This window comes from Erpetoichthys calabaricus, chromosome 14 (genome assembly GCF_900747795.2).
Source record: "Erpetoichthys calabaricus chromosome 14, fErpCal1.3, whole genome shotgun sequence".
Lineage (NCBI taxonomy): Eukaryota > Metazoa > Chordata > Cladistia > Polypteriformes > Polypteridae > Erpetoichthys > Erpetoichthys calabaricus.
This window is the reverse complement of record NC_041407.2, coordinates 91,849,478-91,873,158: the sequence shown is the minus strand read 5'-3', so window position 1 is coordinate 91,873,158 and position 23,681 is coordinate 91,849,478. Positions and strand designations below refer to the sequence as shown.

The following is a 23,681-nucleotide window of genomic DNA, read 5'->3' as shown; positions in this document are numbered from 1 at the left end:
CAAAGGTTCTTCCATCCATCCATTATCTAACCCGCTACATCCTAACTACAGGGTCACAGGGGTCTGCTGGAGCCAATCCCAGCCAACACAGGGCGCAAGGCAGGAACAAACCCCGGGCAGGGCGCCAGCCCACCGCAGGGCACACACACACACACACCCAAGCACACCCTAGGGACAATTTAGGATCGCCAGTGCACTTAACCTGCATGTCTTTGGACTGTGGGAGGAAACCCACGCATACACGGGGAGAACATGCAAACTCCACGCAGGGAGGACCCAGGAAGCGAACTCTGGTCACCGTACTGCGAGGCAGCAGTGCTATCACTGCGCTACTGTGCCAGCCTCCAAAGGTTCTTCCTCAGGTATTTCATATGTTGTGTAATGGAAGGCCCAGATATATTGGCATTCTGGCTGGGATTGACAATGTATTAAAAACAAGAAGCTAATTGACAGAGTGTTCGGGAAGCCAGTATTGTGAAAGGACAGAGGGGGACTGCCGATCGGGGCCATGTGTTCACCCAGTAAGCTAGGTGGCAGCATTTCTCTGGCATAGCTCTCATTTGGATGCTCACAGTGCTGCCTGGGATTTGTAGTTCTGGCAGGCAGCACTGTTGGAGTTCAAGAGGGGTTTTTCCTGATCCTGAAGTGCTTTATAGAGGCAACGTCATGGCACCAGAAGTACTGTCAGGTCCAGCTTAAAGAAAAGGTTCTCCACCTCACCCGGGGAGTCAGAGTAATGAGTGGAGAATAATGAAGCTCAGCTCGGGTGGAGGCAGAAGAAAAGAGAAAGAAAGGAAAAGAGTTAATATTACTGCACAAATTAGCCTGTCATGGAGGTATTCTGCCAAATAAAGAGTGTATTTGAATCAGGGACTGGCATCTGTGCCGTTGTGTCAGGGGTTTGGGAGTCTGAGTTGACCCCAGTGGTCCCAGTGGGTATTAAGTTAACTGGCAGATCAAGTCTAGGGATGTGTATTAGCACTGGTCCTTTTTAAGGACGGTTAGTCCACTTGCACTTGTTTTTGGAATAGGAGACCCAACCCTGATTTGATTAAACCTGTTAGAAGGGGATGTATGAACTGGAATTACTGGTTTTACAATGCTTATTATTTGATTAGGTGTAGTTTCCTGTTTTATGTGTGTACTTTCTGTAAATATTAAAACTTGCCCTCCTTAAATTACCTGCTCACATACCAGCGACAGGAGCAGTCTAGTTGTATGCCTAAGAAGTCTGAGATCAACCACATCCTGGAACTGAGGGTTCTCATGGAGGGTAAACGGGAATATTAGCAGAGTTTCTTTGCAGCCTTTGTCGATTTTTACAAAGCGTTTGACTCAGTTGATTGAACTGCCCTGTGGGACATCCTGAGACTTCAGGAAGTTGCTGGAGGTCAGGGCCTGTGACGATGTGGGTCTGCTCCATGCTCCCTTCTTACTGTTGGAAGCCTCTTGAACCCGTTACCATCAGTAATGTAACTGGATGACCTGGACAATAAGGACACCAAAACAAAGCAAGGGGAAAGGTGCAAAGTGCAGAAGTGCTTTTATTTAAACAGTCAAAAGCAAAAAGTGTTCAAAACAAGTGCAGTGCTTCTAAAAGTCAGTAAATATCAATTAAAATTAATCAATTAAAAACAAGTTAAATGTGGAGGTTAAAATCCATTAAATAAATCCATTAAAACGAAGTTAAAACAATGGCTGGAAACAGTTTTTTAAAAAAACAAAACTCGGTGCCTTCTTCAGCTGGCGGCTCCCCTGCTTCTCCCTTTTGGGCCATGCACCAGGGAAGTCACCCTACCTGCAGCTGACCTTCTCCTGTTGGTGTGGAAGCCTTTTGGTCCCTGTCTCCGTAAGACTCTCACCAGACTGAGACTTGGGTTCTTCAGCAACGAGGGCACTCACACTGGGGATTCCACCTCCCAAGCCTCTGACTCCGGCTGCCTTCTATGGCCTTACATGGAGAGCTGTCCTCAATCGTGGTCACTCCTGCTCCTCTGCAAAACTCAGCAGGACTGACCCAATCCGTCTGCCCCCAGGTGCCGGCCAAACACCCCGCTAGGGCTCACTTCCCAGCTGCCTGTCCTTCTTACATTGAGCCTGCTCTCGCTTGCTCACACCAGCTCTTTCACTTCCTGCCTTTTCTCCTTTTTAACCTCCGTCCTTTTCTTTTTTCATCTTTTCTTTCTTCCCTCCGCACTCACGCTTCTCCTATTTATAATGGGGACGTGGCACAGGTGTGGTGACTAACAGCTCCCAGCCTCAATTACAGATACAGATGAATCCTTACCTGTGCACTTAAGCGAGGAAACGCCCGCACCACATCATGTCCGAGAACCACTCCGGCCACACTACCATGCCCTCTCTTTAAGCCACGAGTGCAGCGAATATTTATTTAAAAATTGGCCTTTTATTCTGAGCCGTGGACCCACTATACCACAGGGCCGGCCTGTACACTGGTGCTGTGAGTGCCGTGCAGAGTGGAGGCAGAATCTCTGCGTTTTTCCCAGTTGATTCTGGGGTTTGTCAGGGGTGTGTTTTTGCTCCTACCCTGTTCAATGCTTGCATGGACTGGGTGTTGGGCAGGGTCATGGGGTTCAGCGGCTGTGGGGCATCTGTTGGTGAAGAAAGATTCACTGATCTAGACTTTGGCGACAATGCTGTGATCTTAGCTGATTCAATGGAAGTTCTGATTCGGGCTCTCAAGAGGCTGAGCAAGGAATCTGAGCGTCTGGGCCTGGTTGGGCATTGTTTTTTTACAATACAATACTGTTAAATGCAATGTTAAAAATACATTTTAAAGTCAAATGCACCTTAATAAAAGGATAAGTGTCTATTTGTCTGTCTGTGTGTCCGTCTGGTTGCTATGTCTCTGTTATTTCAAAAGATGGTGCATCATAAACATTTTTAGTGATAAAATTCATTGTATTTGTCAATCCAATAGATGATGCATCACAAACATTAACATTGCTTTTACAATATATATATATTCATTGCATTTGCAATTCCAACAGATGATACATCATAAACATTTGTAGAAATGCATTTTATTGCTACAAATGTTTGTGATGTGCCATCTGTTAGAATGACAAATACAATGCATATGTTTCTGTTATTTGCTATTTGGTATGGGATTCATAAAAGAATTGTAAATGTTTGTGATGCACTATCTGTTGGAATGACAAATTAAATGCATTTTATTACTATATGCATTACAAAATGCATTTCCAATAGATGTGAAAGTTAACACTGAAGTCTGTGTTAATTACTTATATTTCAACCCGTCTTAGACAGGTAGCAAGCTAGAAAGTATCATAATAAATCCTGTAGAACGACAGCTTCCAGTTAGGCTTTGCCTTTATGTAGTTACAAGCCAGCAATTATTTTTACAGTTAAAAATTTCCTTCTTTGCCAGTATGTGCACTGTTATAAAGAGATTTGAATTCAAAGAAATTGAGATTGGCTTTCATAGTCACAGCTCTTTATGGCGTTTAGAGAAGGTTTTCAAAACTAGCTTACCGTAAACGCAGATAATTTGCCTTCGGTTATAAATAAGCATTGCAAACGCATGGGGCTGCGTACAAGATGTGCGCGTGCGTGTCGTAGCAGCCGCAGCAGAAGGCTGCTGCACTACAGTGCGCAGGCGCTGAGTGACGTCCTGGCTTCAAATATGACATTTTTTGAAAGGGTGATGTTGTTACTCTTGGATCAGCGATGGATTTAGGCTGGCAGTCTGACTGAGGTGCAGTATTATTTTTAGATCTGGGGTAATTTGTTTACTAGTATAAAGACGTGACTTTGATTTATTTCGTAACTATGCGTGAACCGAACATCATCAAACACATAACTGGTGCGCGAGAGCGAATTTTTCTATCAGTTCCATGACGCTTACTAAACAAAACAATACAATATAATATATTTAATAAACGCGACCATGCATTTGCCATAAGTAATCAGACTAATTTTAACGAAATACCTGTGTTAAGCGTCATCGGAACCATGAATTATTGTAATACGTGAGACGCATTTAAAACTGTAAAGTCCCTAAAAAAAAATCGCACCGCACCGGAACTTTGACTGCAGAATACGGGCGTATGTGGAGAAACGCGAAGTTGACCTTTGATGTGAGCTTACAAAGCTGTTTTCAAAAAGATGAAATGATTCTTTTGAACAACCTGACCCAATGTGTCAATTTTCTAAAGCAAAAACGTTGAGAAGGGGCATCAGGAAGTAATGTTGGTTGCTCATTCATATAATAGAGACAGACACAACAAGTACTCATTACTGAGCTATGGTTGAAGTTGACGTAACGAAACAAAATATACCCGTAAAGAAACTAGATCGGACATAAGGTCGCTTCCCAGTTCCTCCCTGTGTGGACAGCGCTTTGAGTACTGAGAAAAGCGCTATATAAATGTAATGAATAGTTATTATTATTATAAGGTGGACAGAATGACTGTAGTTTGTTAGCTGTGTTTCTGACGTGATTACAACAAGAACTAGCACAAAAACAAAGTACAGCATGAGTACAGACGGAATCAATAGAAAAAAAGCAAATTAAATGGGAATCTACAAAATACAGAGAATAAGTGAAGGAAGATTCTCCTGAAGAGCAATCAGACTGACAGAATCTCAGCAGGATTAATAGCACTGAAACAAGTGAATGAGGGGACATTTTACAATAGAACTGAATATTTAAATTGAGACCGTGCTTTTCAGTGAACTAATGTCAGCTAAATCAAGTATGCTTTCGTATTTGTGTCATTACAGTCGTGGCCAAAAGCTTTGAGAATGACGCAAATATTAATTTTTACAAAGTTTGCTGCCTCAGTTTTTATGATGGCAATTTGCCTATACTCTAGAATGTTATGAAGAGTGATGAGATGAATTGCAATTAAATGCAAAGTCCCTCTTTGCCATGAAAATTAACTTAATCATAAAAAAAAACATTTCCACTGCATTTCAGCCCTGCCACAAAAGGACCTGCTGACATCATTTCAGTGATCCTCTTATTAACACAGGTGAGAGTGTTGATGTGGACAAGGCTGGAGATCACTCTGTCAGAATAGCTGACTGGATGCTTTAAAAGGAGGGTGGTGCATAATATTATTGTTCTTCCTCTGTTAATCTTTGTTACCTGCAAGGAAACATGTGCAGTCATCATTGCTTTGCACAAAAAGGGCTTCACTAGCAAGGATATTGCTGTTAGTAAGATTGCACCTAAATCAATCATTTATCAGATCATCAAGAACTTCAAGGAGAGAGGCTGAATTGTTGTGAAGAAGGCTTCAGGACGCCCGTGAAAGTCCAGCAAGTGCCAGGTCTATCTCCTAAAGTTGATTCATGGCTCGGGATTGGGGCACCACCAGTGCAGAGCTTGCTCAGCAATGGCAGCAGGCAGGTGTGAGTGCATCTGCATGTACAGTGAGGTGAAGACTTTTGGAGGATGGCCTGGTGAGTGTCAAGAAGGGCAGCAAAGAAGCCAAGAAAAACATCAGGGACAGACTGATATTCTGCAAAAGGTACAGGAATTGGACTGCTGAGGGCTGGGGTAAAGTCATCTTCTCTGATGAATCCCCCTTCCGATTGTTTGGGGCATCTGGAAAAAAGATTGACCATAGAAGAAAAGGTGAGCGCTACCATCAGTCCTGCGTCATGCCAATAGTAAAGTATCCATTCATGTGTGGGGTTGCGAGTGGGCTCACTCACAATTTTGCCTAAGAACACAGCCATTAATAACAAATGGTACCAAAACATCCTCGGAGAGCAACTTCTCCCAACCATCCAAGAACAGTTTGGTGACGAACAATGCCTTTTCCAGCATGATGGAGCACCATGCCATAAGGCAAAAGTGATAATTGGCACGGGGAACAAAACATCAAAATTTTGGGTCCATGGCCAGGAAACTCCTCAGACCTTAATCCCATTGAGAACTTGTGGTCAGTCCTCAAGAGGCAGGTGGACAAACAAAAACCCACTAATTCTGACAAACTCCAAGCATTGATTATGTAAGAATGGGGGACCATCAGCCAGGATTTTGCACAGAAGTTGATTGACAGCATGCCAGGGCGATTTGCAGAGATCTTGGAAAAGAAAGAAGGGCCAACACTGCAAATATTGACACTTTGTATAAACTTAATGTAATTGTCAATAAAAGCCTTTGAAACTTATGAAATGCTTGTAATTATACTTCAGTATACCATAAAAACATTTAACAAAAATCCCTAAAAACACTGAAGCAGCAAACTTTGTAAAAACCAATACTTTTAGCCATGACTGTAGATTGTAAAACACAGTTACCTGAGATAATGTGCTCTGTGGTATAAGATGTGGAAACAACACAGTTGCAACTCATTGATCCTTTCTAATTTGTTTAAACTTATAATATTCACCTATTATAAGATCCGTTTTATTTCTGACATCAGGAAAGGATATGGTACCAGCTGCCTGGCAGGTATGGCAGTACAAGATGGACAACCCATGAACCTCAGTGACAGTGAAGATGAAGAATGGCCTACAGAAGAGGTGCAGCCATTACTGGACAACAAAGCACAAACATTAGGTATGGCATAAAAAAGGAAAAGGATCTGTAAGTTGTATAAAATATAACTGGGTAAAACTGGGTGTTTTATCGTGGAAGGGGTTTGGAGTGAGCCTATCCTAAGTTTGTTATGTAGTCCCACAGATATGCCTTCCATCCCAACACTTTTCTCTAATCCTTGAACTTATTCTTGCCTGGAAGGAAAACACAGCTCAGCAGCTGCAACACACTTGTACGTGGGACTAAATGGATCTGGTCTGCACCCAGACCTAGCTGTTACTGTGCTTCACTTTCCCTATTAGAAGACATCTTCTCTTTATTCATTAGTACCCCAGGTGACAGAATAGAGCAAATGTTAAATGCAAGCAAAGGGAGCATGTAATATAATTTATTCAGACATTACAGTCTTTAACATTCTTAAATATTTTAAATCAGCCAAAATGTGAAAGTAAATAAAAAAGACAGTGGATGTGGCAAATACCCATACAACCTGATTTTTTCAGGAGCTGTCGTAGATGATACTGACTGGCATACCCAATATATGTGTTGTTTTGTGTCTCATAAAGTTACATTTCTACATCTTATTTTATGGGTATTTCCTTCTTCACCTACTTCCCTGTTTTTCCTTCAATGTACTTTCATTTTAAGCTGATGACTTTTTAAAGCTTGTCCGCACCAAAGTGTACACCTGTAGCCCCTCTCTGTCCAATATCATTTTGAATGGCAGTATCAGTGCATGTTCACCAATGAACATGTGAACCAATGGTTCAAGGGCTTCACTTTTACGCAAGTGGAAAGTCCAGAAAATCACCATTTTATCATTTAAAGTTCTGACTCCTTCATCTTGCTAGACTGCTCTTTTTAAAGTGACAATTTTATTTTTGTTAGTTTAGTTGTTTGTCTTCTGTTTCTACTAACACTTCCTCTTTTTATGTGGTTAGCCTAAATTGCCACAGAGATCAGATGTTCAAGTGCAAAACAAAATTAAAGAGCTTACAGTTAAAAAGATGTTTATAATAATTACTTCTGCTTAACACTTTAAAGCACAAGAATAAAATCATGTTACCCTATAGTGGGGAAAAACATTAAGTAGTTGTTCAGCTCCCCATCTTGATCTGCTGTAGTGGCTAAGCTATAGAAGCTGAAATCAGAAGGTTGCTGGTTCATATCCGAACCTAGACTCGCACTCACTGTATGGCTTTAATTATTTTGCAGCCAGTGGTCATAATGTAAAAATATGGGAACAGTTGTTGCACACCTTTCATTCAGTTAGATAAGAATGAAAAGGTGCTATATCAAATAATGTTAGTTATATGTAACTACTGTACTGTATTTTTGAGATTGTAGTGTGGCTTTTGGTCGCTCATGAACTTTCTTTCTTTCTTTCTTTCTTTCTTTCTTTCTTTCTTTCTTTCTTTCTTTCTTTCTTTCTTTCTTTCTTTTCCATTAGTTTGGCTAGGTTGTCTTGCTAGAAGATAATCCTTGTATTTCCTTCTGTCTTGTCAAGTTTTCCAGGTTATGACCAAGAAAAACATCCCCATAACAAAAAACTACCATCAACATGCTTCACTACAGTGACAATTGATGATGTGCAACTATTTTGCTTTTAGCAAACATACTGCTTAGCATTAAGTCCAAAAAGGTCTTATCAATCTATATAATCCTCTCCCACATGTCAGCACATCTAGGAACCTTCATTGATACAGGCATTCTCAGCTGTTTTGCAACTCTCTCAGTTTTCGTAAGTATGCAGGCAATTGTTGCCATGTACACAGTTTCTCCTAACTCCTCTGCAAACACCCTCATTTCAACTAAGTCCTTTTCACCTGGAGAGACTATTGCACTGATTGCCTAATGTCTCTTATTTTGTCCCTTACTTTATAATAAGCCTTTATGTACCATATCATGTATTTGATGATATTGTAGGCTGTTTTCTTGCTTTGAATTGCATTTGTTTGTTTTCTAAAGTGCTTTATAATTATGCAGTACTTTATGAGCGCTATATAAAACCAAGACTACTTGCCTGTAACTTTAGACATTTTCAGTGCCTTGGAGATTGTTTCTGACCTTCTCCGACTGCTGCATTCAGCAACCTTTTCTCTGGTTTGCACTGAAAGCTCCATTGTCTTTCGGATTTCCAAGGCTATAATTAAACATATTCAATGCACACAAGTGAATCCATGCCTCAAATTGTGCTGCGTTTAAAGACAAACTGGTCACACCATTTAGGTATGTCATAGAAAAATAAGTAAATATATTTTTTTGTATCAATGTTTTACATGCAATGATCAATAGCAGTGATTCTCAAACTATGCAAGGAAAAAGAAAAACATTAAAAATTAAAATGTGGAGAAAATGCCAGGTAATGAGGTGGGGGGGGGGTGCAGTTTTTTAAATAAACTTAACATTGCAGAGAGGGATGCTGAATATGCATTCCAAGTTAGACTTCAAACATATTTTTAGTTTTGGTAAACTTCAACCCTGATTTTTAGAACCGTTTTAGAGAGGTTTCCAGACCAATGAAGAAGAATATACAACAAGGAACAAAGACAAATTTTAACACTTATTAATAATAAAATAAACATATCTAATGTTAATCAACAGCATAAAGTTAATGTTTCAGATAGTTGCCAATGTTCAGTTATCTTTGTTCTTCTTTAAAAAATAAAAGCAGGTATAGTCTTAATCTAGAAATAAAACTGCTTCAAATTATCAAAACTGGAATCCAACATCAAGAGCCTGTGTGCCATGAAGCAGGCTCACCTTGTAAACATTTATGAGTTTTGTTCTGCCTTTTTTTTTTACACATACTATTGTGGGGGGCATGGGACTCACCAAGTTCATTATGGATGGTCTACTCTCATCCTAGGCTTAACACGCATGGACCTGATCCACTTAAGCCCCGATTATAAGTGATGTCTGCACAGTTAGTTATTCCTCGGTACTCGCTCTGGTGTGAACAAAACAGAGGCATCTCTGGCTATAACTTATACCTAAAATCTGTTCCCAAACAGTCAAATAGACTGATGTTTACTCACTGATATTGACCTCTATTGTAAGTTGCTTTGAATAAACAAATAAATAACTCCTTGGTCCTTGAAAATAACCTTAACATACAAAGGCTGATTTACTTTTATTGTGTCCCAGGATGTAACCTAGAACTTAAGTGCTGATACACCATGATCCCCAAGAATAGCCTAGATACATGGAGGCTAATTAAATGCACAATTAAATGCTTTTAAGATTCTGTGTATACTAATAATACACAAAATGTACAAAACAGTCTAAAAGCATTTTTGTGCCTCTGTATATTCCAAAATTATACAGCTACAGAGGAATATCTCTTATGAAAATAAATAAATAAATACACGCATTGTGAAATGTGAGAATAAATATAACAAAATGATAGTTAAATGTGTTACAAAATAGGAACATGATGTGCAACATGAGATATACCTTGAAATTAAACCTGTCATTTTTATCCTTCAAAGATTAAGACGGTAGACTTTAGCAAGTACTGTGTTTTGACTGATGAATCTTTGGCCATCAAAGGCTACATTTACAATCAACATTTCAGATATAGACTTCTGGTGAAGAATTCAGAGCTTCTTGAGTTAAAGTGTTCGCTTTGTAAAGTAATTGTGGGCAAACGTTTTTTGCACATACATTTGCCACAGAGGCATACAGTCACAATTTTCTGAATATGTGTTTCTCCCACAATTCACCTGTCAAAAAAAAAATTAATCGCTAGGGCCTACCCTCTCAACTTTGTCGGGTGAAAATTTCAGTTTGTATTTCAAGACTTATTTCATGTTCAGTGTGGTGTCACAGAAATAAAAGATGATTAAATGATTAAAAAAATACTCCACCAAAATATTTTAGATATTGTTTATATGTTACTTACAATGTAATGATGGCTGAGAATTTTTTTTTATCTTACTAGAGGGCTCTGCCCCCTACTCGCTTTGCTCGCCAACCCCCGTGTGGGCCCTACGCGCTAGTCATTTCCTGGATCTGCCGCTTGAAACGAATCATGCTGTGCTTTTGGATAAACACGAATATCAACTCTGTCTTTGATATTTCCGTCTTCCAAAACTATTCAATTCGTCACATGTTGGTTTATTATATATGTAAACGTGGTCTTTTGGATTCATACAGAAATCCAAGAAAACTTCTTTTTCTGTGTTTTTCAGATAAATTTAGTGTAAAGTGCAATAATTTTGGACGTATGGATTTGTATGCTTTATTGGCTGTAGAATTTCTAATACGTCCGATCATTTAACTCTTTCAATTCTATGTTGCATCGCTTCTCTGTAATCATAAATATAAACCTGACTGAATTGTGGTTTCTTTGAAATTAAACTTGTAGCAGCTTTAATTGTTGCAGGACCACAGATTCTCATAGCGTATGGTCCTGAATCGTGTAAATCAACGTTTTGAGCATTGAGTGATGTGAACGCGAACAGATTATTGTAGATTTAGATATTTTGCCTGTAGTGTTTGTGGATTTCACTTTCACCAAATAACAAATCTTTTATTTCTCGCGGATACACCTCTTCATTGGGAAGAAACACTACTTTTCCCTGATGGCAACACGAATTAGATGATCTACAAGTCTCCGAACAATATCTACATAATTCTGTCATATCACCTATGTCCATATATTTGATCTCTTTTCGCGGTTCTGTTATTTCACAGAGTAATAGTTTCCATTTGTTAGCACTAATGCGATCTTTACTATCAGTTTTTTGATACTTTCTAATTTTAGTACTTTGATAATCTCTATCCTGCTCTGCATGTGTATCGTGCCAATGTTTTTGAACCTCTTTACAACGTTCTACTTTGTCTACTACTCTTTGTCATTTATTTCCGCCCCTGCTTGGACTTGTTAGGTTTTCAATTCCTCTTGTTCCGGGCTGATTATAACTTTCCTTATTTTCCGAATTTGCACTTAGACTATTATTCTTCTTTTTTGAATTCTTTTCTTCCCACTGCTTTTGGGCCTCTTCCTGACGTGCTGCCCTTTCTTCTTCAGTTAGTCGTTGACGTTTCATCTGGAACGTATAAAATTATTGTCCAGAAAAGGACTACATCGAAGGAAATGAATAGATTATATGTCTTGTATTAAAATGAGGAAAACATAAAAATTTATAAGAGCTGAGAGCACAGGAACCGTTTCTGACAATAGCATTCTCACAAATAAGAGGTGAGTGGACCGTGAGCATGGTTAAATGTCTTGGCACAAAGTCTGGTCTTGCAGGACTTGAAATTATCTCTCTGAAAAAGTCTTGTCTCATCTCAGGATTTTTTTTTATATAATACAGAGATATTTTCATGCAGAACGGCAGAAAAAAAGTTTATGATATAATGCAAGCCAATGGTGACCAATGCTGTACAATGGCAAATGTTGTGGAAAACGTCCATGGACAAAAAATCTCATGTTACTTGTGTTTCATAATCCACATGTCAATTATCCAGCCATATGCTGAAAATGTGCAAAATATGAATTTATTGCTAAAATACTGAAAAGTCAAGCAAAATGACACCTTTTATTGGCTAACTAAAAAGATTACAATATGCAAGCTTTCGAGGCAACTAAGGCCCCTTCTTCAGGCAAGATGTAATCAAAAGATGCAAACAAGATGTAATTGCTAAAATACTGTTATACACATACATTTGGAAAAGTTACTGCATATCATAAACAAGGAACACATTCCCACAATACTGCACTTTTGAAATAAAGATCTGCCTTCCTCCCTCATTCACTGGTCAAGAATCCCATCTTTAATTGAAAGGCACAATATTGTGTGTAAGACATTCTTCCTGTTATTCTTCAACACTAAGTTTTCTGAATTGTTAATAATATTGTAGCAAAAATGCACACAATGTGCACAGTTTGAGCATACGAATGGATATTGGACATGTGGATTATGCACTACAAAGTATGCAACACAACCTATGTGAGATTTTTTTCTTTTTTTCCATTGATATTTTTCACATTGTTTGCTGTTGCCTAGAACTGGTCACTATTTGGTCTCATTCAAATTGAATCTTCTTTATGTCTCTTCTCCACTTAAACATGAGATACAAATTTTTCTCAGGTGCCACTACAAAGTACATGAGCTAAATAACATATTAAAAAATATCATTTTTGGGTGGCTGCGGTGGGTTGGCACCCTGCCCGGGATTGGTTCCCTGCCTTGTGCCCTGTGTTGGCTGGGATTGGCTCCAGCGGATCCCCGTGACCCTGTGTTCGGATTCAGCGGGTTGGATAATGGATGGATGGATATTTCTTTAAGCACTGTGACACCTCAATTTTATCGTCAGTATAGTAACCTCTGTTTTAATGGTCTGTCTTTTTTACAGGTGGAGCACAACATGTTACCAACATATCCTCAGTGCCACTGATAGGCTCCAGGCAGTGCTGCTCAGCCCGCTGGAACTTGTCCTTCTTGATGTTCCTGGGGTTCAGTATGGTTTATGCTCTACGTGTTAACCTTAGTGTGGCAATGGTAGCCATGGTCAATAGTACAGTTCCTCAGCCAGTAGACAACAGCACCTATTTGGCCGTGTGTCCAGATCATTCAGCTGACAACAGTAGCAACACCAGCAGGGAAACGCTAAAGGTACAGTATTATCGCTGTCTTTGTGAGGGCCACCAAGCATCAGGCAGGAGGTTTATTGTAAACCTCCATAAAGAAGATGCTTCTTTTCTCGTCTTATTTTATATTTCCATTCCTGCTAGGTTCAACAGTTCCAGTGGGATTCAACAACTCAGGGAGTGATTTTGAGTTCATTTTTCTATGGGTACATCCTTACTCAGGTTCCAGGGGGTTACCTAGCAGGCTACTTCGGGGGAAAGCTTTTTCTGGGCCTTGGGGTGCTGGTCACCGCAGCTTTAACATTGCTTACCCCACTAGCAGCCAGTCTAGGGGTACCCTACCTTGTTATCTTAAGGGCCCTAGAGGGCTTTGGAGAGGTGAGCATTTTAGAGTGTTATGGCTAGTGTGTTTATGTGATCTATGACCTTTTTTGACATTGATGTGTCCCTTTACTGACAGGGTGTGACCTATCCTGCAATGAATGCCATGTGGGCAAAATGGGCACCTCCTCTTGAGCGCAGCAGGCTGATGACCTTTTCTGGCACAGGTAGGATGATTGCTGTGCTGAATGTACTTTGTGCTCACACTTGTGCTCAAACTACTGTATAATACACCAGTCGTCTATGTTCCTCTTTCACAGGTGGTAGCTTTGGGTCATTTGTGGCACTCCCCCTTACTGGATTCATTTGCCATTCCCTTGGCTGGGCTTACGTCTTTTACATCTTTGGTAAACTGTTTTCCACGGGTGGGATTTATGCCCATTAGTGTGACAAGTGAGGCATTTTGTTTTTGTGGTGAATATTACTTTCCTGCCAGTGTTCACACTGTAAAAGTAATAAAACAGTTTTATCCAATCATGTTTAAGGCAGTTAGTATGAAATCATCCTCAGAAAAAATACATTTCAATTTAATGAATGTGGATAGGATACTATTGAGCAGAGGTGTCCAACTGTACTTCTAGAGGGCCGCAGTGGCTGCAGCTTTTCCTTCTTGCCACTTTCCTAATCAATGAATGAATTTGCACGTGCTTCAAAAAGCTGGAAGATATCCTCAGAAAACTTGTTTTTAAAAAAATGCCATGTATACCATTATTCAAACTATAGACACCCAGATATTGGTGTCTCAGAAACCGGGTTAACACATTTAGATTTCTCTGCATGTAACCCAGTTATGTGGCTATGTAAACCCTTAGCTGTGTTGCGCTTAGGATTTTGTAGTCTGCACTCTGTTACGAGCCTGCTCATTTCTTTGTTTCACATAAGCATCCAGCAGCCAAAGGTACAAAAAGTGTAAGTGTCCAAAAAGTTAAATTTCCTGATGCAAATGTTTGGGTGATTGTATTATCCCATGACCTGGCTGAAATAATCTGTCTCAGTATTTCAGAAATTGCTACATTTATGTCGATGACCAGAACATACAGTGCAAATCTCACCAGCACAGTCTCAACAGTCAGGAGACACAGGCTCTGTGCTTGTTGCTGGATTCACGGCAGTTGCTAATGTGTATATTTTTTTAACACAATTTTGTGACATTGTGGCATTTTGGCAAAAAAGAAATCTGTAATTGGACTCATTCAAGTAAATGGGAGATTTTCTGACTTAACCCTGTCACCCCCCTTTCCTGGTTTTGTGTGTACATGTAAATGCACTCAGCGAGTAACTTCTGCTGTTCATGGACTTCTTTCACCTTCATTTTTATTGCCTTATTTTTCAGGAGTCAGTCCTCTGAATTGCTCCTTTTTCCTGAAATGGCAGCCAAACAAAAGTGAGATATGAAGTGAACCAACAAATGACCAGCTATTTTGGGGCCTTATATCCCAACCAATTTCACTACAACAAGTTTCTCAATTACAAGATAACACTTATTGTTATTTAATTCCATGGATTGTTGGTGCTCTCATTCTGCAACAGGAGACATTTCCAAAACTGTTGATCTTCTTTTTTTCTCAGAGCACCATCAAAATGTTTTGTGGACCTGAGCAGATCAATATTCCTGAGACCTTCATCTTTCTTTATTTTCAGATATTGCATGATGGACACAGGTTAGCTGGTCATGTTGGCTCATTTTGTGTCTCATTATTGTGTGGCTTCTAATTAAGGAGAAATAAATAAGGGGTCTGAGTCTTAAATAGCAAGTCAATTAAATTAAGCCAAAATTGTTTCATTAGCAGCAAAAACAGGTCACTAATTAAGAAAATGGTTAGAATGGAAAAACTGCATTCAAAGCAGCCCTCCAGGATTAGAGTTGGACACCCATGCATTAGAAAGAAATTGCCCAGGCCATTTCCTCCCTGGCTAGTTGTAGTAATGATGTTGTACCATGTTAGCCATTAAGGATGCAATGAGAAGTCCAGCAAAATGACACATTTTATTGGCTAACTAAAAAGATTACAATATAGAAGCTTTTGAGGCAGCTCAGGACCCTTCTTCAGGCAGGAAGGGGCCTGAGCTGCCTCGAAAGCTTACAATATTGTAATCTTTTTAGTTAGGTAATGAAAGGTGTCATTTTGCTTGATTTCTCATTGCCTTCCTGGCTAGGGAATGGTTTACTGTAGAGCTCAGGAAGACAGAAATCCACCAGAGGACAGCAGCTCCATTATGGGCAGTATGGATCTAAAAGGGAGTGGTTAGGCAGAACAGAAGATAATAAACTCCAGTCTGCTTTTGGGTATGCAGGGTAAATCATCTTCATTCATTGAGGAGGCCTGCCCCATATTTCCTTCCTTATAGGTGCCAGCAGAGGAACCCACAAAGTGAATATGGAGGTCCAGAAGAACATATCATACTAGAGACAGAATAAGGGGTGCAAAGAGCTCACAGGGTATCCAGTGGACTTTATATAGTGATACTGGAAACAATGACCACACCATGCATTGAGCAGACAGGCTTCAAGTTTGGAGGAAGCAAGCAAGGGTTCATGGAAAGAGAGGAAGCACAATGTGAGTTGGAGGTGAGGGTTTGAGCTGCCCCACAGTTTACAAAGGTAAACCAATTTTATATTGAGGCCCAACTCAGAAACATAACAGTTTATTGCTTTGTGTTTCAATTTCTTTTTCCTGTTTCTTTTTTGCACACTAGAATGGGTGTGTAATCCATAGGCTGTAGAAAAAAATAACATAACAGAAGAAAACATTGGCCAGGGTCTTTACCTCTGTGTCACTGTGTTACATATGGGCATTCTGTGAATACAGAATTGGACCTCCTTGTCATGGTTAGATAGAATGCCAATTAAAGAGATCATGTGTTTAGGACATACTGTATATAGTGTGTCATCTGCATGTGTTTTGTATGTATCACAGGAAGTTGTGTTCATTGTCATTCACTCACAAGATCTTCTCTAGGGGCCGCTGGCTGTATCTGGGCGCTTTTGTGGTTCTGCCTGGTCACCGATGAACCTCTTTCTCACCCCAGAATCAGCAAGCAGGAGAGAGATCACATCACCAGTTCAGTTGGTTTACAGGTAAAATGTGTTTCAGCAAGGAAGAGCTCTTTCAAGGAGAAACCTACCCTGTGACTATACATGTGTGTCTTCCTTATCAGGGTCAGTGTCATGGATGGACTCTCCCGTTTCTATCGATGCTCACTTCTCTCCCACTCTGGGCCATCATCATTGCTCATTTTTGCATCAACTGGTCTTTCTACACTCTACTGACGACACTGCCATCCTATATGGCCCAAGTGCTACACTTCAGCATCAAAGAAGTAAGTGATCTTTGTGGAAATGTATTATTTTATGTGCTGGGGTCTTGCTTTACTTGATATGTTTAATGTAGCTGTAATGGGAAGGAGGTGTACAGTGTGTGCACGTCAATGCTTGTGTCTTACACTGGAGGGGTAGGCTGTTGACTAGGGCAGCACGGATACAACATATTGTGAAGCATGCCTTCTCTTTTTTTAGAATGGATTCCTCTCTGCAGTGCCTTATTTCACTTCTTGGGTCATGTCTATCATTTGTGGTCAGCTGGCTGATCGCATGCGGGAGCGACGCATTGTCAGCACGACATTCGTACGCAAGATGTTTACAGTCATAGGTTGGTGGATGTTAAGCCGATATTCCTTTGACGTTCATTAACAGTGTTATTGAAACACTCCTCAACAAGTTTTTATGATAACCAATTTCTTAAGCTAGTAGTTCTCAAACTCAGTCCTGAATACCATTTGTGGTGGCTGTTTTATCTTCCCAACAGCTTTTTAATTGGATTCTTAGCTTTACTAAACAAGCTGTAATTTCAGTTTTTATGTTTTGAGGTCAATGCAGAAATTCTAAAACTAAGTTTTGGCCACTTTTTATTAGAATGTACCTAGCATTTATGTATCTTGCATGAGGATAATTTAGTGTTTTCTTAACTTGGTTTTTAAGATTTTCATTCTGTTCTTTCAAGTGTTCTGGTGATTTAATCTTTTATTTACTAATGAGCGCAATAAAAGGTCAGACACTAAAGTAGTTGTGGCCTTTGAGCATTCACTGTTGTTTGCTTGGGAGTCCGCTCTGTTTGTTGTTAATTGTCAGTAATAGGATGCAATTAAGGGAGCAAACTGCACAGAAAAAGGCAAATTAATAGGAAAACAACAACAAAAAGAATTAAGCATTTAAAGCTAGTGTAAAAATCCAAATATTTCTAAATGTCATATATGTGTAAAAATCACAGTGTGGTACATATGTAAAAATCACACCGTGGTGCTTATCAGAATGCAGAATAAAAGGAGAGAAAAAAGACCAACTAATAAAATGAGATCAGTTACAGATTAAATGACTTACTGATTGTGAAACTGGTTGGAGACAAATGTGCAGCGACATAGGGTCTCGAAGACTAAGTTTAAGAGTCCCTCTGTTAAGCCATGACCTAAGAAGTTCTCTTGCTGTCCAAAGTTGCAATTTACTGCAATTTGCATACTCATACATACCTGGATATCACAATTAACTGGTTAGCAGCAAAGAACAAATACTGTGTTTGATCTAATTTATCTGTCTGCCATATACAGTAGTTCCCTTCATATCTATCTATCTATCTATCTATCTATCTATCTATCTATCTATCTATCTATCTATCTATCTATCTATCTATCTATCTATCTATCATACACTCCCCTTCCTGCTTGTCTGTCTTTTCATGTATCTTTTATTTATTGCCATTCATATCTATGCATTACATAGTGACTTCCATATCTGTTTACTGATGACAACTGTTTATGGGAAATATAAAAACATCAGAGTCAAACTCAAAGCAGCTGGGATTTCAACTTGCCCAATAATCTACATGAAGCTCAGTTTCAACCAGATGAATGCCACATGCTACCCCACACACTGCCTTCTTCGCAGATTCACTGCTACACATTGCACTGCTGTCTGGTGGCCCCTTGGTTCAACAGCTTAATCTTAAACTCCGTTATTTTCAAATATGTTCAGAAAATAGAATAAATGTTTGTCTAGGATTCAGTCAGTTTGCTGCCAAAGTCTACAAATATGCAGTTAGGTCTAAGTGTCTTAGGTGTAATGCTTAATTCATTAGGCTGTAAAATACAAGATCACCAGCCACTCTGATATTTACAGTAACATTGCATGACATTCTCAAACCAAACTAAACCAATTTTGAGTTGTTGGGGATGCTTGCCTATCCCTGTATCATCAGGCACAAGGCAGGAGCGAACCTTGGATATGTACCAGGCCATCACAGAACCTACTCATGTACAGACACACAGAAACACTGACCATGGGCCAGTTTAAAGTCCTCTGTTTTTATTGAAGAATCTATTCTAACTTTCAGACTCTTAATTACATAGACATGAACAGAGTGTCACAAATACCCACTATAGCCCTTGTATGCTTACACATACCAGCTTATCACAAAGATGCAGTTGCAACCTGAACCTTCTTATTAATCACTGTCAGAGTTGACTGCTACTATGGCTAAATACACACCTATCCTTACATCTATGATCCCAGGTGACATCATAGATCACCAAAACAAGCAGCAGAGAAGGTAATTAAACTAACACATGTGTCTTTGGGATGTGAGAGGAAAGCCCATTCAAATACAAAGAGAACATGTAGACTCCACACTAACAGCAACCTGGCATACAAGTCAAATCCAGGGTGATGGATTTGTGAGGTGTCATCACTATCCACTGTACCACCCACATTTTACAGTAAAGTAATACAATGAGATGGGAGACAAATGTTGCCTTGAAATATTGACTTTCCAAGAAGAATAAGTCTTCTGTCCATATTCACAGTTGATCTTCATGGAATAAATTCAAGGGTGGATCATTGCCTTAATTATTTACTTTCAATATTCAGTCTAACTTAAATGTTTACAAATTAGATTATTGTGCAGTTTCCCTATTAAGAGGCAGAAGAATTGTTTTTGGCGATAAGTCTATTTAATTTGCGAGACAGCTTTAGTATTGTCATGGTGTAACTACAATAATGTGTTATGAAGCCAAGAGTCAAGTGGAATAAATGGGTTGGATTGAAAAATCAATGTATGAAGAGTCAAGTGCACTTATGAAATAATTTTGTCATAGCAGATATAATTTAATGATTTTATGACTCCTCTTTCTTTTTCTCTGGGCAATTATGTGAGTCACTTTTCAAGAAATATTTTGTTTAATGTACATTAAGTGCTCTTCAAAAGCAGTAATTAACAGTTTCTCCACTAGGTGCCGCCTACCACTTTATTGCCTTACTAAAGTCTGAGACTGTTTTTTTTCCTTATTTTTCCTTTACTTCAGGGTCAGTGCTACCCGCAGCCTTCTTCATTGCAACAGCATTTATTGACTGTGATTATGTAGCAGCAATGGCGTTCCTCACTGTGTCTTCCACTCTGATTGCCGCTAACTCAGCTGGATTTAGCATCAATCACATCGATATTGCACCAAGGTCAGGGAATGAATGTGTGTCTTGATGGTGGAAATAATATATGAAGTGGATTGTCTGTGGTTGGACTGTTTGTAAGGAGTGGATTAAACACTCTTTTTCTTGTGTGTGATGTGACTGGTAGTTCAGATTTTGAAAGCTTTGTCCTGTCCATATTTCATTTGTATTTAACATGACTGCTGACATTTTATATGAAGTATGTCATGTTGCTTCCAAGAGTATATTGCCCATTTTGAGATTGTGTAGAGAGTGCATTATTTGAAACAATACATTATAATTTGCCTCACTCATCTGCTTCACTTGATTAATTAGCAAGTGACTACTCTACCCTGTAGGTATGCCGGGGTGCTGCTGGGCATCACTAACACATTTGGGACACTGCCTGGGATGATTGCACCCACAGTAGTGGGGTACCTCACTGCTCAGGTAAGCTCTTGTCATGTGAAGAGTTAAATGCTGTAAATGGTCAAGAGTCTGACACACTCCAACAAGTTGATGTTAAATGTTTCTGCTCTATTCTTGATTCCTTTCTTTCCAGAATGCCTTGGCTGGGTGGAAAATAGTGTTCTACATTTCAGCAGCTATACTGACATTTGGTGGAGTATTTTATACTGCCTTTGGTAGTGGTGAACCTCAAGCCTGGTCTAAGGGCATTCCTGAGGGAAAACAGAGAGACCAGAAGAGCATTACATCACCCACGCTTATAAACCATCCTGTCTGGTCTCCAGATCCCGATGATTAGGACGGATCGGTAAAGTTTTGAGAAGATCACTAGTGAAGAAGGTTAACAATGAACTCTGGAGGTTTTCACTGGCTTGTATTCAATTACAATGTAGCATAGTTAAGAAATCACGTTAGAATGCATGGACTAAACAAGATATGTGACCAGATATTACTTTCTGCAGGGTTACCAATCATCCTGCTAGAAACTGCTAATTTTGCTAAAGTTAAAGACCAATATTTGTCAGTTTATATCAGACAGTCAAGTGACTTAGGCCAACAGGAAGACCATGTGTTATGGGAGCATTTCTGCATTAAAATTCAGGAGCATTTAGGCACATAACCATTTGTAATTATCTTTGTCAGAGAGGTGGCCATACTGCAAGAGATGTGTGAACAGTTAATAATAATAATAATAATAATTCATTACATTTATATAGCGCTTTTCTCAGTACTCAAAGCGCTATCCACACAGGGAGTTCACAGCTGTGTCCTCTCACCTGCAGGCCAGAGGTGTCCTGCAGAGTGGGAACAATTAAATGGAAATACAACAGCAAAGACAATCAAAAATTAGCAGAGTACTGTATGATTTTTCCTCTACTAACATTAACTGTATATAGCCTGCTGAAACTGCAATGCCAATACATAATAGTCAGTTATATAATAAACAAGTCTTTCAAAGATTCCGCTTGCCAGCCTTCTCGGCTCTAACCACAAATCTTTCTTAGTTATGGAAGTGTAATCATGAACTAAACAGTAGATAAAATGGAATCATTGAAATGGCCAGGATATATAAGAAGCCAAAAATCAAGGGTTTATTTTTAAAGTTTTGAATCATTGAGCTTATTGAAAAACTTAACTTTAAAAACAGTTTCCATTTTCTTTGTGTTAACCTCCAGATCTAATTTTTTAAATTAAACACTAGTCAGTTACAAAATGTATAAATCTGAAGTGGAGCCATTTTGAAGAAAATTAGAACTTAAACCCTTAGAGACAAGTCAGCCAAGAATGTTCAGCTTGCTACTTCATATGTTGCAGTTTACACCCCACCCACAACCCCCACCATCTCTTTGAATTCAAGATGTACATACGTGCTTGTTAACCTGTACTTTAAATGCACCATTCTTTTAAATTATATTAAGAACATGAATGAACTGCCGTGTGTGGATATGGGAGATGTCTGCATAATGGATGTGGATGTTGCACCTTAGGAAAATGTGATTTTCCACTTGATTCCACCACCTGATTAAATAATGAAATTGTACAAACTAAAAATATAACTCAGTGTTAATTTACTACAGAGTTTCCCAAACTCAGTCTTGGTGAGGTGCTGTAACTATTGGCTGTTGATTTTATTAACAGCTATACCATCTGACTCTATATGTGTGACTCTGTATAGCACTGCTGAGTTACAGCTTCGGAGACCTTGTTTCGATTCTTGACTTAAGCACTGTCCCTACAACTTTGTCTGCTTTGGTTTTTTACTAAATAATCCATTTTCCTGTCACATTCCAAAAATGTGCATGTATCTGGTGAGTGTCTTCATTTGCCCAGTATGAGTGTATGCATAAGTATGGAGTGTGTGTGTGTGTGTGTGTGTGTGTGGATGTTCCCTATGTTGAATAAAAACTAACCAATATATACGCTGTGATGAACACAGCTTTTTTTTTACTTATCATATAGACAGTAGTGGCACTTTGAGGAGAACTGAACTGGAACCTGTACAGTTAATGACTCATTCCCTACCACAGACTCACTGTTTGAATCTGAGTAAGCCATTTAGCCTGCCCACTTTTAAATCTGATTATAATTTTTATGTGAAACATGTTGGTATCCTATTTTTATTAGGAAAAGCATTATAATAGTGCAGGGTTGGCACCCTGCCTGGGATTGGTTCCCTGCCTTGTGCCCTGTGTTGGCTGGGATTGGCTCCAGCAGACCCCCGTGACCCTGTTTGGATTCAGCGGGTTGGAAAATGGATGGATGGATTGTAATAGTGTAGGACTCACTTGCTATTTTGTATTCTTATTTCTTTGTAATTAAATTACATAGTATGTTATGTCTATAAGTGTGTTGGCATACACTCGACCAGCAGGCCATCATTGATAAAAAAGGATCTAGCTCCCTGTGGCCCAATCTAAAAAAAAGTGTGTCTCTCTGCACGCATTTCTGTTACTGAATGGGTGTACTGCCTTACAACGTACAAACACTGGTTTGATTTCATCCTAGGGAGCTGTGTGTGTGTGTAAAGACTGCGTGTTGTTTCTGTGTTTGTGTGGGTTTCCTAAAGGAACTCTGGTGCTGTTGGGCCATTTGGTTACATTTACATGATCCCCATGAAGTACTGATAAGTCTGCTGATATAGACATACAATGATAACATGTCCAGCGTCTGCCAACTTACTACATTAAGCAGGAAGAGCCACTAAAGAACATGGATGATATGTGAATAGGAATAATGCTATAGATACAAAAAAACTAGTCTGGCTTCTGTTTTATGATTTTGTAGTTTGAATTTACACAGTGCAGCTGAAAATAAAAATGATTTTGTACTTTGTTACAGGAGTCATTATTTCTTAAAACAATAAATAGTATTTGAAATCTATTATGTATTAAATTACATTACATGAATGGATCAATGACTTTATTTTCTTTCTTAACATCATCATTAAAGATAAAGGTACAAAATTTCCCTGAGGTCTGCCTACGTCTCAAGCATTTTATACAACAGGACAGTGCAGGAAATGCATGATTAGTAAAATCTGAACCTGCATCATGAAGTTATGTCGCTTCGTAAGGAAGACATGACTTTATCATTACATGCTTCACACTGTGGGTTTTTTTCTTGTGCCAAGGCTCTTGACAACTGAATGATTAACATTCAGAATCCATTTTAAACAAGTGACTTCTATTTCATTATGCAGTTAATTTGATCAAAGATCTGTG

General features: G+C 39.2%; 1 protein-coding gene across 3 annotated transcripts; it reads left to right on the top strand.

The window, feature by feature from the left end:
- Nucleotides 1-3,641: 3,641 nt before the first annotated feature.
- Nucleotides 3,642-23,292, top strand: si:ch1073-513e17.1 (sialin). 3 transcript variants are annotated; one of them, XM_028820051.2, is made up of 12 exons: nt 3,642-3,739; nt 6,423-6,559; nt 12,905-13,164; nt 13,284-13,517; nt 13,600-13,687; nt 13,781-13,867; nt 16,481-16,599; nt 16,680-16,841; nt 17,038-17,170; nt 19,872-20,019; nt 20,352-20,442; nt 20,555-23,292. In XM_028820051.2, the coding sequence occupies exons 2-12, from the start codon at nt 6,454-6,456 to the stop codon at nt 20,756-20,758; spliced, it is 1,632 nt and encodes a 543-aa protein (XP_028675884.1). In that variant the 5' UTR covers nt 3,642-3,739; nt 6,423-6,453; the 3' UTR covers nt 20,759-23,292. The 3 variants fall into 3 exon arrangements, with proteins under 3 accessions (XP_028675884.1, XP_028675883.1, XP_051774833.1); XM_028820050.2 differs by having other exon boundaries at nt 13,781-13,885; XM_051918873.1 differs by lacking the exon at nt 13,781-13,867.
- Nucleotides 23,293-23,681: the final 389 nt, after the last annotated feature.